Source organism: Eutrema salsugineum, unplaced genomic scaffold (genome assembly GCF_000478725.1).
Source record: "Eutrema salsugineum unplaced genomic scaffold, Eutsalg1_0 scaffold_23, whole genome shotgun sequence".
Classification (NCBI taxonomy): Eukaryota; Viridiplantae; Streptophyta; class Magnoliopsida; order Brassicales; family Brassicaceae; genus Eutrema; species Eutrema salsugineum.
The window spans coordinates 1,102,380-1,120,731 of NW_006256805.1; the positions used below are offsets into that span (position 1 = coordinate 1,102,380).

The 18,352-nt window shown below is 42.6% G+C and overlaps 1 protein-coding gene, 1 non-coding gene and 1 pseudogene across 2 annotated transcripts; 1 reads left to right on the top strand and 2 right to left on the bottom strand.

The window, feature by feature from the left end:
- Positions 1-3,898: 3,898 nt before the first annotated feature.
- LOC112086153 lies at positions 3,899-3,999 on the bottom strand (annotated as a pseudogene).
- Positions 4,000-12,226: 8,227 nt separating this feature from the next.
- On the bottom strand, positions 12,227-12,622 carry LOC112086124. Its single transcript, XM_024154901.1, has one exon. The coding sequence runs from the start codon at positions 12,620-12,622 to the stop codon at positions 12,227-12,229; it is 396 nt and encodes a 131-aa protein (XP_024010669.1).
- A 4,549-nt stretch (positions 12,623-17,171) lies between these two features.
- Positions 17,172-17,278, top strand: LOC112086175. Its single transcript, XR_002899351.1, has one exon. It is a non-coding gene; the product is annotated as a small nucleolar RNA R71 (small nucleolar RNA).
- The last annotated feature ends 1,074 nt before the right edge of the window (positions 17,279-18,352 follow it).

The following is an 18,352-nucleotide window of genomic DNA, read 5'->3' on the forward strand; positions in this document are numbered from 1 at the left end:
TAAATTTTAATATGTAACCTATTCAACATTAAGTATTTTTCAGGAATGTTTGACGCAAAACTATGATGATTTAGACCTGCACGCTTCTACACTATGCATGATAGCTCATTTGTGGTTAGCACTAGACTAGGCGGTAGCTAGAGTACTTGCACTACGAACTCCCACCAGAGGACTTCTATTCATGGAGATTCTTTCTGACATGATATACTAGCTCATTTTATTTGGACTTAATATTGATATCTAATTTTCTCATCATTGATTTTAGGCAGGTATCGACATACACATCTAGGACGTCTTTTACCCTCACTTTTACCACTCTTTGTCGTCCTAGATGACCAGTTTATGTTTATTTGGTACCATACCCTAAACCCGAAACCCTCGTTTTCAATCCTCATGCATTCCCTCTTTAGTTTTCAGCAGATATGTGCAAAAACGTCGGAGAGAAGAGGAGCGATGCAGTTTTCAGTCACTCACAAAGGAGACTGAATGGAATTGGGAAGGAAGAGTATCAGAAACATCATGAAGCTTTACAAGACAGATATTAACTGGTAGTTTCGTGCACTCTAAGACTCTATATCTAAAGGTGTTCCCTTTCTTTAAAAAAAAAAAAAAAAAAAAAAGAGAAAGGGAGACAAAAAGCCTAATGAGTCTAAGATTGTCGAGGTTTGTGGAGCAATAAGCAACCACTATTCGTTTAAAGAGCTATGGTTTTGAAAGATTTACAAAAATCTAAGTCTGGGGGAGTTAGGAGAGAACCTGATGAAGAAGACCAGGAATCTATGGCAAGAAGAAAGTGACTGAAAACTGTGGATACCAACAGCTTCACTCTCTCTTGCGGTTTTGCATAATATCCTGCATCCCCCAGATCTTCAGGTAACCCATAAACACTTTAAGCCTTACCCCTAGAATAATCCTTTTTGACACCTAGCCTAGATTGCTTTGCCTAGATTTTCTTTGATGAGATCCACCGAGATTTTTAATGAATGTTAAGAGCTAGTTGACTGAAAGTTAAATCTTAGTGCATAGATTTCCGTATGACGGATTAACGGGCTAGTTATGCATGTATTGGTAGTGAGAATATTCTAAGCTATTCCTGACTGATGCACACTGATCGATATTGGTCTAGAAGTTTGGTCTCTGAGATTTTGTTTAGTTCCTGCGTTTTCAAACCTCTCACCGAGATTTAGCCTTTGTTTTGTTTGAGGACAAACAAAAGACTAAGTCTGGGGAGTTGATAACACCGGATTTTGACAATTTTTATGGATCACTTTAATATCTTTTACAGGTGTTTTTACTCCATTTTCAAAGGTTTTCAAAGGATTTCTATGTTTCCGGATTTTAAAAGACTTTTCAGGTAATTTGGGATAAAGAGGCACAAAATGGAACAAAAAGACTTTTTTGGATAAATGCAGACCGTCAGAACTCTCATGGAGAGACGAAGATCTTCTTACCGTCTGATCACCCTCAAAATTGGACAACTTATAAAAGAATCAAACAGCTTTCAAATGCACTTGGTTTGGAGACATTCCAACAGTTAGATCTCAAGATATTCCATTAGCCCCGGAGCCACTCGAAGTCGGCCAGCAAGTCACGCGACCGCGGCCAACAACCTATTTCCCGCGGTCAGAAGCTTCCCGACTGCGGCCAACCAACCAATCCCCGCGGTCACGATACTCCCGACCGCGGCAATCAAGCTCCGAATTAAAGCCCATGTATCTGAAGCCCAAAGTCATTCTCAGCCTCAATTCCAGAACCCTAGAGACCATTGAGTATTGGAGACTATAAATACATGTCATTTAGGTCGTTTTTAGAGAGAATCATTCATACTTTACATAAACCCTTTTCCTTTAGCCGTTTTTATGAGATTTTTGTAGAAGATTGTTCAAGTCCGAGTTCTTCAATAGAGAAGCTTTCTTTATCTCTTTTCTTTACTGTTTTTCATTACTTTTATTAAAACCGATGATGATGTCGACCTCAGCCATGTCTGAGTAGATCCCGAGTTGGGCTTAGGGTTCCCAAAAGGGGCTCTCATAATCGATTAAGACATCTAGGTTTATAGATCTGAGATTTCGACTTGTTCTCTGTTTATTCTTGTTCTTATTGCATGTATGCTTGATTGATCACCTAGTATCTGATCTAGATAGTTAGTGTTGCGAAAGTTTTCATTACGTATCAGCCCTAGAATGAAACAGGAGATTTTTCCGTAGGAGTGGAAACCTACCTGCGGCGAGATCGTGAGTATTGACGAGTCTTGTGCAGCTCCTGCGTTCTCTCCCTTCCAGGGCCAGAGTGGAAACCTACTGGTCAAGGTTGCGAGAAACAGTTGGTTATGATCACGACAGTGACGTAGTCATATCGCCGTACTCTAGCTCTAGAACCCTTATATCGTTATCAGTCAATCCCAATCTATCTACCCTAGTGTTCAAACCGATTATGATCCCTTAGAGTTCCCAAAAACTCAGCGTTTTTAGCCATAGTTTACAATTCCATCGATTTTTATTTGCTTACTTAAACCTGCATTTCAATTCCCTTAGTTCGATATTTTACTTGCTTTACTAGTCTTTTATTCGATATTTTACTTGCTTTACTAGTCTTTCATTCGATATTTTACTTGCTTTATTAGCCTTTCATTCGATTTCTATACTTGCTTTTAGGATAGATTTATTTGCTTTCTCTTGTTTTAGTTTAATTCGTGACAAACAACCAACATTTAAAAACCAATCTAGTCTAGACATAAAGTTAGAAACCATAGAAAAATACCAGGCACACAAATCTCTGTGGATTCGATCCTCAAATACTACAACTGATTAGCTGTGCACTTACGGCTTTCATTTGTTTTGTTAAAGGTAAAACTTGTTCCGTCACGCAGTTGACACGACATCATGGATTCGATCCCTAAATACTACAACTGATTAGCTGTGCACTTGCGGCTTTCATTTGTTTTTGTTAAGGGTAAAACTTGTTCTCTCACACAGTTGACACGCATCAAGTTTTTGGCGCCGTTGCCGGGGATTTGTTTCGCTGCCTTTTGTTATTTTCTTGTTCTAATTTCTGTTCTAGACACCTGATCTCTAGTTCTTTCTTAAAGTTTTGCTGAATTATCTTTCCCTTATTTTGTTTTTCTCTGAATTGCATGAATACCAGGCGCAGACCTGTAGAAAACATTCCAATTCTAGACGAGATAGACAGACACGAAAGAGAACTTCGAAGACTTAGACGAACGCAATGAATGGCCAACGACGACCAGCCTGGAGATCCTATTAACTGAGCTTTAAATATGGACCAAGATGGGTCCGAACATGGAGAAAATGAAGAGAACAATCACAGAGAAGGTGATCATGCCCGACAAGATGGAGAAGAGGATGAGGTTCCTCCAAGAAACCACCAAAACCGCGAAAGAGAAGAACGTGAAGACCTTGATGCACCTATCAATGCAGCCGATGGTGGCCACCAAGGGATGCAGCAGAATGGACGCGTTAATCGCCCTGTTCAGCCAGCAAATCAACATCGAAGACAAGACAGGAACCATCGCATAGCTGATTTCGATGCACCTACTTAAAACTTTCAGAACCGATCTGCAATTCAAGTTCCATTCCCGAACCGGAATGAGTTTGAAGTCAAGCCTAAAATCATCTCATTGGTGAAACAGAACCAATTCCATGGAGTTCCTTCTGAACACACAATGGACCATATCGAGCTCTTTGAAGAAATCTGCAGCATGATGAGAACCAACCAAGTTCCAGCAGACTATTTAAAGTGTAAGTTGTTCCCTTTTGCATTAGCAGACAAAGCTCACCGTTGGTTGAAATCTTTGCCTGCAGGATCGATTAAAAATTGGGAAGAATGTAACTCTGCTTTCCTGAATCACTTCTATACTAAGTCAAGGTCGAACTTGTTGAGAACCAAGATCTCAAGCTTTCAGCAAGGACCGAGTGAACCTTTCTATGAAGCCTGGGAACGTTTTAAGGATTATGAACGTGATTGCCCTCATCATGGATTTCCCGGATCAAGCCTGCTGAGCACCTTTTACCTAGGTTTGCAACCAAAATACAAACTTTCGCTTGATACAGCTAGCAATGGAGATTTTGGATAAAAACGATAGCACAAGGAAGAGCCCTCATCGAGAAATCGGCTCAAGCCAATAGCAATAATTGTCCTGAATACGATCGCTCGGCGAAGCAAACCGGAACAGACAACAAGGAGATAACCGAGTTGAAGAACATGATGAGCCAGCTTTTGAAGAGCAACAATCGCCCAATCCATGCTTGTGAGACCAACAATGGCGCATAAGATGAAGGACCTAGTGATGACCACATTAATCAAGCCTTTCAAGAAGAAGAGGTGAACTATGTAGGAGCACAAGCACCATATCCAAATCGCTTCAACAATGGCTTCAACAACAACTTCCGGAATGCAAATTACAGCAATCTCTCTTACCGCAATCCAAATGTGGAGAATCCTCAAGATCAGTACTACCCACCACAGCACAAAATCCTTCCAAAACAAGTTCCAAGGTGGAAACTTCGGAGGGACAGGAGCATATCAACCGCGACAGTCATATAACTATCAATGTACGGGGTTTAACAATCAATTTGTACAACAGCAAGGAGTCATGACGAACCAGCTAGCTTCACAAATCGGTAGACTTGAACAGTCCATCAAACAGCTCATTATGACGAACGAAAAAGCATCTAAAGACATCAACGTGAAGGTTGACTGCATGTACAATGACCTAAACGGGAAGTTTAAAGCTCTATCTTCGCACGTCAAAAAGCTAGACGTACAAGTTGCCCAAACAGCCGACTCTATGAAGAGGCAAAGTGGAACTCTTCCAGGAAGAGTTGAGGATAACCCTAAGAGGTTTTGCAATGCCATAACCGCACTGCACCCGAAGAAGAAGCCAGAACCGATGGAAAGAAAGAAGAAACCCCAATCTTTGTACCACTTTACAAGGATATTGATGCCAAGCAGCCACCATTCAAGGTACCTCAACGATCACCGTTTCAAAGGCTTATAAAAGCCGACGATCCGGGACATTTTGTTTTCCAATGTTTCATTTCGGGAATCAAGTTCACAGACTGTCTGTGTGATTCCGGAGCCAATGTCAACATCATGTCAAAGACATTTGCCGAAAAATTGGGCATAAAAACCTTAAGGACATCGACGGTCAAGGTTATCTTTGGAGATTCATCTCAAAAAGATACTGAAGGGGCGATTCATGATCTACAAGTTCTAGTAGGAGACAAGATTGTTCCAGCGGATTTTCAAGTCCTGGAAATGGATAAAGACAAGGAGAGGCCACTCATTTTCGAGAGACCATTTCTGGCTACCGTAGGAGCAGTAATCGATCACGCAAACCGGGATGCTGTCTTCCTCAATGTAGATCGCAGAAGGTTTTATCCGACTATCCTAGATGATTTTCCAAGCAAAGGAAACCGGCCAAAAGAGAAAGAAAAGGAGATGCTGAAAGCTTTTGCAAATATCATGATCATCATTCCACCAGATGCGACAAAGACTAGTGAGGACCAAATCCAGGAGCTGATCGAAAACACAAAAAATGTTTTAAACAATGTTAAAGTCTGAAAGAAGAGTAAAGGAAAGAAGACGGCTCCTCAAGGAGAAGAAGTAAAACCTCCAGCGATCGGAAGTGATAAGGGCACATCAAGTGGAGTGCCATTCAAATCAGCCTGATTCTTCATGCCTATGTCGAGGTAAACGACTTAAAACAAAAGCGCTTAATGGGAGGCAACCCATTTAGGTACTCTTTCTTTTAGTTTTCTTTTCCTTTTTCCAATTTACGCTTTCTTTTTCTTTTAAGTTTCAGGTATTTTTATAAAACAAAAACACAAAAAAAAATCAGAAAATTAGAAATCCGAGAAAAAATGAGAGGTTTTTAGCTGCTCGGCCCAACCGACCCGCGGCCAAGGCATCTTCGACCGTGGCACCATTAATGTGACCGCGGCCAAGCCTATAACCACCGCGGTCGCGCATCTCCTGACCGGCCGTTGGTCGTTGAGATGGGAATTCGGATTTCCGCCGCTTTTCAAGAGTTTCCCGGTGTTACCTGGTGTTTCTCGGTGTTACCTGGTGATTCCCGGAGCATTCCCGGTAAAGCCCGTTAAGATTTTCCGTAAGTTTTAATTCCCCGTTGCGTACAAGATGAGACAGGTAAGTTCCCGTAAACTTTTGAATTCCCATAAATTTCCCGTTTTCGCTACAAAAATGCTTTTTAAAGAAAGGAAATGCACTTTTTGGATCAAAACTCCTTTTTCTCTTCTCGTCCAAAAGACTTGGAGATTTAGGAGATAGAACATCTTTTTCAATTCTTAAGCTTTTTAAGAGATTCTTGGCCCAAACCTCACTCTTTTTCAAAGTTGATTTCAAATCTGTCATCAAATCTCTCTTTCCAGCAAGGTATGAAGCTCAAACTCGCCATTTTTAATTGATTTTAGAATTTAGGGTTTTCTAAAAAAGCCCAAATCTTGGTTTATTAATGGTGGAAATAGCTTAAGGACAATAGATTATCCTTCTAGGTTATCTGAAAATCGATTTTAACACCTAGCTTAAGAGGAATTGTTATTTTTGAAATTTGGATTCCACATGCTTTTTAAAAAACGATTTTGGAACAGCAAAATTGATGAATTTGATTAAGTATTGTGTGATTAGTGATTAGTATTAGGTAACCTATAGATTTGACATGGAAATTGCTCATTAAAACCGATTTTTAGAAGATTTCTATGTTGAGAACATCAAAAATCTGAATCTAGTCATGAACTACTCGATTTCTTCAATTCTTTCTTCAATTCAATGTCAATTATGCTTGCTTGTGGTTTTGACTAATCTCTTGATACTAAAATTAGTATAACTGATCGTTAATGTGTTAAAATCAGAATCCATATTCACTCTTTTTCCAAAAATCATCTCGTTTTGTAGGAAAATGGAACAAACCAGATCCCAAAGAAGCCATCGCACTGGTGACAGCTCTGAGGACATTCCCGATGATGTTACTCTTGAAGAGTATATGCTGAACCAAGCCAGACCGAGAATAAGAAACTATGTGAAGAGACTGCTCCAGCACTCAAGAGAAACACGAGCAACTCCCGAGCCACCACAGATCCGATACATTGACAAAGAGATAAACCCGAGAGTGGACTATGCATGACGTTTCAAGAAGCTGAACATCAAACCTACGCCTTGCATTGATTATCATACACTTGAGATGCTTGGAATCAGAGAAGATGTAATCTGGTACATCGATGCACTTAAGCTAAGACCCTACATGGAGCTGAACCTTCCAACTTATCCCGAGCTGGTCCGCGAGTTCTTAGCAACTATTACACTCTACCACACGAAGAGGAGGAACCCCAGAGCATCTGATGGCATCTTGTCATTCTCTATCCGCGGACAGACTTACTCGCTCACAATTTCTGCACTTTGTGAGGCTCTTAAGCTTCCATACACTGATGGCATTCACCTGGAAGAAGAACACGATTTTAACTTGTGGAGAGAGATGGGTCATGGCGTCTATGATAGCGGGAGATCCAAGTCAGCCCTTTTTACTCATCCTGCAGTGAGAGTTGTGCACAAACTCTTAGCACACACGATTTTCTCTAGAGCAAACATAGGATGTGTTTTGAAGAACGAGCTCATTACACTTCAGATGCCATTTATGGACGACCCACGACTTGCCTGCTTTGCCTGGATCATAGCACAGAACATGGTGAAGGTGAAGCATGATTAACATGGTTGCGAGGACGCTACTCCAGCTTACGGGAGCGCTATTACAGGCTGTAGGATTCGACTTCTCATCTGATGATCCATTTCCCGATGTCTGGTATGACCTACTTTATCTCTCTCGCGATCATACTATCTCTCGTGCCGCTTTTGATCCAGACAGGTTTGGTTACAAATATTGCACTGGCACCGAGGAGCACCGAGTTTGCTTACCTTCAGCATCAGTCCCGAGATTGTGTAACGGAGGACGTCCGCGATGGACTCTGGAACCCGATGAGTTTCTGCCATCTGTGCCTCGTCTACCATTCACCATCGGCCAATACATAGTGGCCAAGGCAAAACGCGATGCAGCTGCGGTCCGTGCTCACTTTCAGCCATCTGTTTTGATCGGCCACACTTCATCATCGACATCGTCGCACACATATTCTGATCTGGAGCGCAGAGTTGAGAGACAAGGACGACGCTTTGAGCGCGTTGTCACTTTCCTACAGGAGCAGCACCAGTTCGAAGCAGACACATCGGAGGATGAGTGATTGATCAGCATTTCACTGCCATCATGGTTCTATCATCATTTTCTTTTCTTTTATCTTATTTTACTTTTCGCTTATATTCACCATCTTCTCACCAACTTTTTCACACTGGGGACAGTGTGATTTAAGTCTGGGGGAGGATGTCTATCTGTACTAATCATTTTCTTGTTTTTGCTTTTAAAATTTCAAGTACTTTTTAAATTTTAAGATATCAAGATATACATCTAGGACGTCTTTCACCCTCATTTTTACCACTCTTTGTCGTCCTAAATGACCAGTTCATCTTTATCTGGTACCATACCCTAAACCCAAAACCCTTGTTTTCAATCCTCATGCATTCTCTCTTTAGTTTATATCAGCAGATATGTGCAAAAACGTCGAAGAGAAGAGGAGCAACGCAGTTTTCAGTCACTCACAAGGAAGACTGAATGGAGTTGGGAAGGAAGAGCATCAGAAAACCTTATTAAGCTTTTCAAGACTGATTTTGATTGGTAATTTCGTGCTCTCTATGACTCTATATCTAAAGGTGTTCCCTCTTTCAAAAAAAAAAAATTGAATGAAAAGAGAGAGGGAAACAAAAAAGCCTAATGAGTCTTAGATTGTCAAAATTTTTGGAGCAAGAAGCAACCACGATTCGTTTAAAGAGCTATGGTTTGGAAAGATTTTCAAAAATCTAAGTCTGGGTTAGTTAGGAGAGAACCTGAGGAAGAAGACCAGGAATCTATGGAAAAAAGAAAGTGACTGAAAACTGTGGATACCAACAGCTTTACTCTCTCTTGCGGTTTTGCATAATATCTTGCATCCTCCAGATCTTCAGGTAACCCGCAAACACTTTAAACCTTACCCCTAGAATAACCCTTTTTACACCTAGCCTAGATTGCCTTGCCTAGACTTTCTTTGATGAGAACCACCAAGATTTTCAATGAATGTTAAGAGCTAGTTGACTGGAAGTTAGATCTTAGTGCATAGATTTCCGCATGACGGATTAACGGATTAGTTATGCCCGTATTGCTGGTGAGAATTTTCTAGGCTATTTCCAATTGATGCATACTGATTGATATTGGTCTAGAAGTTTAGTCTCTGAGATTTTTTTTAGTTCCTGCGTTTTCAAACCTCTCACCGAGATTTGGCCTTTGTTTTGTTTGAGGACAAACAAAAGACTAAGTCTGAGGGAGTTGATAACACCGGATTTTGACCATTTTTCTGGATCACTTTAATGTCTTTTACAGGTGTTTTTACTCCATTTTCAAAAGTTTTCAAAGGATTTCTATGTTTTCAGATTTTAAAAGACTTTTCAGGTAATTTGGAATAAAGAGGCACAAATTGGAACAAAAAGACTGTTTTGGATAAATGCAGACCGTCAGAACTCTCACGGAGACACGAAGACCTTCTCACTGTCTGATCACCCTCAAAATTGGACAACGTATAGAAGAATCAACCAGCTTTCAAATTCACTTGGTTTTGAGACATTCCAACGGTTGGATCTCAAGATATTACATTAGCCCCGGAGCCACTCAAAGACGGCCAGCGAATCACGCGACCGCAGCCACCAGCCCATTCCCCGCGGTCACAAGCCTCCCGACCGCGGCCAACCACCTATTTCCCGCGGTCACGTCACTCCCGACTGCGGCCGGCCAACTCTGAATTAAAGCCCATATTTCTGAAGCCCAAAGTCATTTCTCAGCCTCAATTCCGGAACCCTAGAGACCATGGAGTATTGAAGACTATAAATACTTGTCATTTAGGTTGTTTTTTAGACACCCCCTTCATACTTTACAGAAACCCTTCCTTTAGCCGTTTTTATGCGATTTTTGTAGAAGATTGTTCAAGTCTGAGTTCTTCAATAGAGAAGCTTTCTTTCATCTCTTTTCTTTGTTGTTTTTGATTACTTTTATTAAAACCAATGATGATGTCGACCTCAGCTATGTTTTGGGCTTAGGGTTCCCGAAAAGGGCTTTCATAATCGATTAAGACATCTAGGTTTATAGATCTAGGATTTTAATTTTTTTCTCTGTTTATTCTCGTTCTTATTGCATGTCTGCTTGATTGATTACCTAGTATCTGATCTAGATAGTTAGTGTTGCAAAAGTTATCATTAAGTATCAGACCTAGAATGAAACAGGCGATTATTCCGTAGGAGTGGAAACGTACTTGCGGCGAGATAGTGAGTATTGACGAGTCTTGTGCAGCTCTTGCGTTCTCTCCCTTCCAGGGCCAGAGTGGAAACCTACTGGTCAGGGTTGCGAGAAACAGTTGGTTATGATCACGACAGTGACGTAGTCATACCGCCGTACTCTAGCTCTAGAACCCTATATTTCGATATCCGTCAATCCCAATCTCTCATCCCTAGTGTTAAAACCGATTATGATCCCTGTAGAGTTCCCGAAAGCTCAGCGTTTTTAGCCATAGTTTACAAACCAATCAATTTTTACTTGCTTATTTAGATCTGCATTTCAATTGTTTAGGTTCGATATTTTGCTTGCTTTACTTGCTTTTCATTCGATTTTTCTACTTGCTTTCTAGGACAGATTTATTTGCTTTCTTTTGTTTTAATTTAATCCGCGACAAACAACCCACCTCTAAAACCAATCTAGTCTAGACATAAAGTTAGAAACCGTAGAAGAATACCAGGCACACAAATCTCTGTGGATTTGATCCCTAAATTCTACAATTGATTAGCTGTGCACTTGCGGCTTTCATTTGTTTTTGTTTAGGGTAAAAATTGTTCTCTCACGCAGTTGACACGCATCATTAGGCCAAGGGGGCCGAATCCTCTCAGCAGGTGAGTCAGGTGCAGCAGGAGGTGATGGTGGTGGTGAGGCGGAACGAGCTCGTGGTGGTGCAGCAGGTCGAAGATGGGAGGATGTGAACGCTTGCAAATCCTGGGAGTTATGGAATTTGACTAGGTAGCGAGAACCTGCGAGTACCACATTGACGATCCCGCGTTGCCACAGATCGCCTACCAAAGCCTCGACGTGATCGCCAAGGTTGAATGTCACTGTGTCTGTGGAATGCGAGCTGGAGGCGTTGTTCCTACATTGTCGTTTGCATGGTGGCATCTACAACATACAAAACAGAGCAAACCAAACAAGGAAGAAAAACAGCAAGTTAGCCAAAGTGAGAACCATGAATTGGCTATTCCAGCATTACCTGTTATCAAGACAAACAAGCCTAGCAGCACAATCACCAAAGTTCACCCAAATTAACTTCTGAAACTCTACAGGCGAAAATTTTGAACAACAGTTGTCATGAAGAACAAAATTCCAAAAATCTGCCAATTATTCAATGAGAAGTGCATGGGAGTGTCGAAATATGCTCTATATCAGCTTCAAAGTGAGAAATCGAGTAACAGAACAACCCAGAGAGAGCAAATTCGACATTCCATACCTGAAAACCAAAATCGAAAAAGTGAAATTTCGAGTGGCTTACCTTGTTGAAGTGTCAAATCGATGGAAGAAACATAAAGAGAGTGAAAATCCGATGAAGTTAGGCTTTTGAAACACTCAAATCCGTGAAGAATTGAGTAAATCGGGTTTTGGTGAAGGAAAGGGAGGCTATGGTGTCGAATGTGGCTAAGGGAGGAGGGTGGTGAATGAGGGTTTTAAATAAAAGGGGAAAAAAGGAGACTTACATGTTTTTAAGTGACGAGCGACACCGAAGGTGGTGTCCCGCGACACTTGTACGTCGTGAACCAAATCTCCTTGTGCCCGATCTGATTCCCAATTCCACTCCGGTTCTGGATTTCTGGTTAAGCTAATTCCAATTTTTTTTTTTTGTAAAACAGAAACAAGTGACAAACGACACCGATTCTGGTGTCGCTCGACACCAGTCTCTGCATCACCTAAATCACGAAAACCAAAAACAAAAATTAGCTGAAACAAAAACACTTATGTACAAACTTACCAGTGGATTGCCTTCCACCCAACGCTTGTTTAAAGTCATTAGCTTGACTTGATGGTGATTCAGGCAGGAGGTGCACCATCCAGAGGAACGATGTGTCCATCTGGAATCTCAGCTTTGGCCCAGTAGTGTTTCACCCTTTGTCTATTCACTGTGAACTCTCTGCTGCCATCTGGTGTGAGGAGGACGATGGCACCATAGGGTCGAACCTCCTTAACTATGAAAGGACCTGACCAACGAGAATGCAGTTTACTAGGAAACAATTGCAAACGAGAGTTATACAGAAGTACCTGGTCATTCGGTTCAAATTGTCTGGAGAGGATTTTCGAATCGTGATACGCATTGATCCTCTCCTTGTACAGCTTCGAGTTCTCATAGGCATGAAGCCTGATTTCGTCCAACTTGTTCAGCTGTATCAGTCTCCTCTCTGCAGCAGACTTGATGTCGAAATTCATCATCTTTATCGCCTAGGCTGCCTTATGTTCGATCTCCACTGGAAGGTGACAGGGCTTTCCATAAAGCAGGTGGAAAGGCGTGGTGCCTAGGGGCGTTTTGAACGCTGTCCTGTACGCCCATAGTGCATCGTCCTACTTCGCAGCCCAGTCATGCCGAGTTTTACCCACATTCTTCTCCAAGATCTCCTTGATCTGTCGATTCGAGACTTCGACCTGTTCACTCGTCTGAGGGTGATAAGGAGTTGCAACTCGATGATGAACTCCATGTTTCCTTAGGAGTTTTTGGAAAACCTTGTTAATAAAGTGAGAACCACCATCACTTATAACAATTCGAGGCACTCCAAATCGAGGGAAGATGATGGTCTTGAACATCTTAAGAACCACTGAAGAATCGTTGGTGGGGCTGGCAATGGCTTCGACCCACTTAGATACATAATCAACAGGAACCAGGATGTACTTATTCCCATAAGAAGAGGGAAAAGGACTCATGAAATCGATGCCCCAACAATCGAACACTTCAACTTCAAGGATGAAATTATGTGGCATCTCATGTCGCTTACTGATCTTCCCTCTCCTCTGACAAGCATCACACTGCGAGATAAAGGCATGCGCGTCGCGAAAAATTGTAGGCCACCAAAAGGCTGCTTGAAGAACCTTAGACACTGTTTTAAAGGTCGCGAAGTGTCCAGCATATTCAGATCCATGACAGTGAAACAGCACATCTGGAACTTCTGACTCTGCAATGCATCTTCTGTAAATCCCATCAGAACAGTGCTTGTACAGATATGGCTCGTCCCAGTGATATCTCCTCAGCTCTCTCAGGAACTTCTTCTTCACATAGCCTTTAAAGTTCTCAGGCTCGGCTTCTGCACCAAGATAATTGGCAATATCAGCATACCATGGACGTTGGGTGGCAGATACAGCAGCTGAACTGATCTCAGAAAGTCTGCTTCGAATTTGAGAAGTCTCTGTGTTCTGCTGCGCAAGGTGTCGCGTGACACTAACGGTTGTGTTGCTCGACACTAACGTTTCTGCAACTCGAAAAGCCTGCAATTCTTTGTCAAATCTGCTCTGAAACCCAGTCTCCACATAGTATACATTCTCCTCTGGCAGAAAATCATCTATTGGTACGTCTTCTTCAACCCTGATGCGTGAGAGATGGTCTGCGACACCATTCTCAACTCCCTTCTTGTCCTTAACCTCAATGTCGAATTCCTGGAGAAGTAGAACCCATCGCAGTAACCTTGGCTTCGCTTATTTGAGTGCAGAATGATCCGTATGCATAATCACCTTTGATCCCACAAGGTAGGGACGAAATTTTTCAAATGCAAAGACCACAGCCAACAACTCTTTCTCGGTGGTCGCATAATTCCTCTGAGCATCATCCAGGGTTTGACTGGCATAGTAAACTGCATGCTGTTTCTTGTCCTTTTTCTGTCCCAAAACAGCTCCTACTGCAAATTCACTGGCATCACACATTATCTCAAAAGGCAAATTCCAGTCAGGGGGTTGCACAATAGGCGCGCTTATCAACACCTGTTTGATCTGTTCGAAAGCAGCAAGACACTCATCTGTGAACTCAAACTTGACGTCCTTGCACATCAGAGCAGTAAGTGGTCTTGCAATCTTGCTGAAATCCTTGATAAATCTGCAATAAAACCAAGCATGACCCAAGAAACTCCTTACTGGTTTCGCAGAGTCTGGTGGTTGCAAGTTTGTCATCACGTCGATCTTCGCACGATCTACCTCAATCACAGCTTCTGAAACTCTGTGCCCAAGAACAATCCCATCTCTGACCATAAAGTGGCACTTTTCCCAATTAAGGACCAAGTGCTTATCTTCACATCGAGCTAAAACCTCGCAGAGATTGTCCAGACAGTCTTTAAAAGATGATCCGTAAACTGAGAAATCATCCATAAAGACCTCCATGAAATCCTCAATCATGTCAGTGAAGATGGACATCATACATCGCTGAAAAGTCGCAGGAGCATTACAAAGTCCAAAAGACATTCTGCGATATGCGAAAGTGCCGTATGGACATGTAAAGGTGGTCTTCTCCTGATCATCTAGGTGGATTGGAATCTGGAAAAATCCTGAGTACCCATGGAGGAAGCAGTAGTATGGATGATTTGCCAATCTCTCCAACATCTGATCGATGAAAGGCAGAGGGAAGTGATCTTTCCTGGTTGCTGCGTTTAGCTTCCGGTAATCGATACACATCCTGTGTCCAATCACTGTTCGCATTGGAATCAGCTTATTCCTCTCATTCTTCACAACTGTGACTCCTCCTTTCTTAGGATACACGTGCACTGGACTGACCCAAGCACTGTCTGAAATCGGATAGATGATCCCAGCTTGCAGCAGCTTCATGATCTCCTTCTTCACCACTTCCTGCAGGTTCGGATTCAGCCTCCTCTGGTGTTCAATCGACGAATTTGTCTCATCCTCCAGGTGAATCCGATGCATACACAGGTCCGGAGAGATGCCTGAAATATCATCAAGCGAATAGCCAACAGCTTTGCGAAACTTGCGCAGCTTGCTTAGCAGTAAAGTGAGCTCTGCATTGTTTAAGGAAGCATTGACAATAACAGGATAAGTGGAATTAGGTCCAAGAATGCGTACCTTATCCCTGCAGGAAGCTGTTTGAGCTCAATCTTAGGAGCTTTCTCTTCACTCCAATCGCTGATCTTTTTGCCTTTTGCAGGAACTTCGATTGGTTCCTCTTGAGCTACCAACTGCATCACCTACTCGCTTGCGTACAGCATCTTGACATATGATGCTGTAATTTCGTCCAGGTGCTCTGCTTCAGATGCAGATGAGATCAGAGCTCTCTCCAAAGGGTCTGCAGGGTGCATCTCCTGGAACATCTCCTCTGCGAAGCCTGTGAGAGTGTCGACGTAGAAAGTCTGAGCATCGATGGTGGGCTTCTTCATCAGCTTGTCCATGTCAAAGTTCATGACCAAGTCTCCAACATTCAAAGCAATTCTGCCCTTCCTCACATCGATGATAGCGCCTGCAGTCGCTAGAAAAGGTCTCCCAAGGATAAGAGGATCCTTAGGTTCTTCTCCATACTCCAGGACGACGAAATCGGTTGGTATCATGCAATCTCCAACCTTGATTGGAACATCTTCCAGCACTCCCTCAGGTGTCCTCGTCGATCGATCAGCTAGGATAAGAGAGATCCTCGTTGGCTTGAAGTCAGTCATGCCGAGATTGACAGCGACTGAGTACGGCATGAGATTGACACTTGAACCCAGATCACACAGCGATCTCTTGAATCTCTCCGTGAAGATGGAACAATCCAAGACAAAGCTTCCTGGATCAGACAACTTCTCTGGAATCCTGTTCTGAATCACAGCACTGACTTGCTCAGAAATCATCATCACTCCCTATTCATGGCTGATATTATTGGTCACCATTCGCTTCACATAACGCCTGATAACAGGAGTGATTTTCACAGAATCAACCAAAGGTATCTCAATCACAAGCTTTTCCATCAAAGCTTTGCACCGTGCATCATCTAGCTCTTGCTTGGACTTCCTAGGGCTCCTTGGGTAAAGAACCTTAGATTTGTACACCTTTTCCTCAGCAGATTTCGGACTTGGAGCAATATCAGCTTCGCTCTGCGATTGATGACGCATGACACTGGTTGTGGTGTCGCTCGACACCGGCTCTGCAACTTCAGGAACTTCTTCAGGATCTTCCAAATCGACGATTTCAGCAGCAGGAGACATCTTTTTGGGCTCAGAAATCAATTTTTTACCACTCCTCAACGTGATGGCACTGCAGTGATGCCTTGGATTGGTGTCAGTCTTTCCAGGAAGAAAACCTTCTTGTCGTTTCACAGACCCTGCAGTTTGAGCAACCTGCGTATCGAGCTGCTTGACATGGGTGATCAAAGCCTCAATTTTTTCCATTCAGATCAAGGTAGAGAGCATCCATCTTTCCATTGAAGTCCACGGTGAGCTTCTGCTGTCCTTCCATAATCTGTTCCAGCATAGACTTCACCTCATTGTTAGGAGTTTGAGGTTGAGCTGAAGGGGTGCTGTAGTTTCTGGAAAAACTGGTGTTGGAATAGGGCTTCTGGTATTGAGGCTTAGGCGTGTAACCAGAGAAGTTCTGATTACTGTTGAAGGTGTTCCTCTGATTGTTTCCACTGTAGCTTCTGTTACCTTGCTGATTACCAAACCTCTGACCCTGAAACTCTGATCCATTGATAAAGTTGACTTCTTCCTCCTCAGCTTCACCCTCAGGTTTGAAACTCTCCACTTCCTGTGCAAATCTGATAGACTTCTTACCCACTAGAAGGCTATGCACAGAGTCAAGCTTAGCCTTCACCTCAGCAATCTGCGATCCATCCATGTTCCCAGCTTGCTTCTTTCGCTCATAATCAGCATTCTTGGTACTATTGCTAGATGCCAAGTTTTCGATGAGCGTAACAGCTTCGTCTGGGCATCTGGTGTTGAAGTTTCCATTGCTTGCTGCATCAAGAGCCATCTGATACTTATAATCAACACCTATGAAGAAAATACCCAACAGATGCACATCACTAAAGCCATGATGTGGGCAGTCTCGCTGGTATGATTTGAATCTCACCCAAGCAGCTTTGAATGCCTCAGTAGGTCCTTGAGAGAATGTCGAGATTTTGAGTCTCAGTTCCTCAGACCTGGCATTGTCGTAGAAATTGTGCAGGAAGGCGTTCCTGGTCTCTTCCCAAGTAGTCAACAAACCAGGTTCCGGCCAACTGCTTCAACCAGTTAGCTGCTTCTCCAGCAAGAGAATAAGGAAAAAGCTTGCAGAAGAGGAAATCATTGGACACTCCATTGTATTTGATGCTGGTGACCAAGTCCTTAAACCTCTCGATGTGATCCATAGGGTGCTCATGAGAGTGACCATGAAAGGGATGCTGACCCACAAGAGTGTAGTACACGGGTTTCAGCTCAAAATTGTTCATTTGAAACGTAGGGGCGCGAATCGCAGACCGATTTGCATAGAACTGCTCAGGCCTATTGAATCTCCAAGAGTTCGTCCTCGAGCAGCTGCAGGTGCAGGTTCCCTCACATTCTGGTCTTCTGGAACATTCCTCTGATTTGGAACGATCACAGCATTACCACGCGGTGCAGGTGGTGGATTCTGGTTAATAACATTCACCGGTAAAGGTGCTGGTGGAATGATGTTACCATCTCCAACAAGTCTTTGACCTCTCTCATTGCACACATGACCATCTTGGTCACTCCAGATACCAGCATCGTCACGCACAAGTCCGTTTGCGTTCTCCATCTCTGCCGGTTGATTTGCCTTTCTGTTCGTTCTCTAACTCTGCTAGCTCCTCGTTGCTCAAAATCATTAGCGGGATGTCCTTATTGCTTCTGGTTCCACGAGTATGCATAAACCTGAAGCACAAAAGACAAAGAGAGAAAAATGAAATAAGTAAATTAGGTTATAAAAACGAAAGGTGTCGCGCCGCTCGACACTAAGAAAAAACTTAGTCGAAACTCAAAAACTAGGTTTAATGGCGAAATCAAGTCCCCGGCAACGGCGCCAAAACATGATCTGCTAAAAGTTTAATCCCCAAGCTACTCTGCAAGAGCACAGATGTGCAGTTGTAGTATGTAGGGATCGAACCACAGAGACAAGAAATCACTCAATAAACCTGATAGAATTCGAATTACGCTAAGCAGAATAATGAAAAGCAAATAGCGATGCAAATAAAGATAAACGAATGCAGTAAAA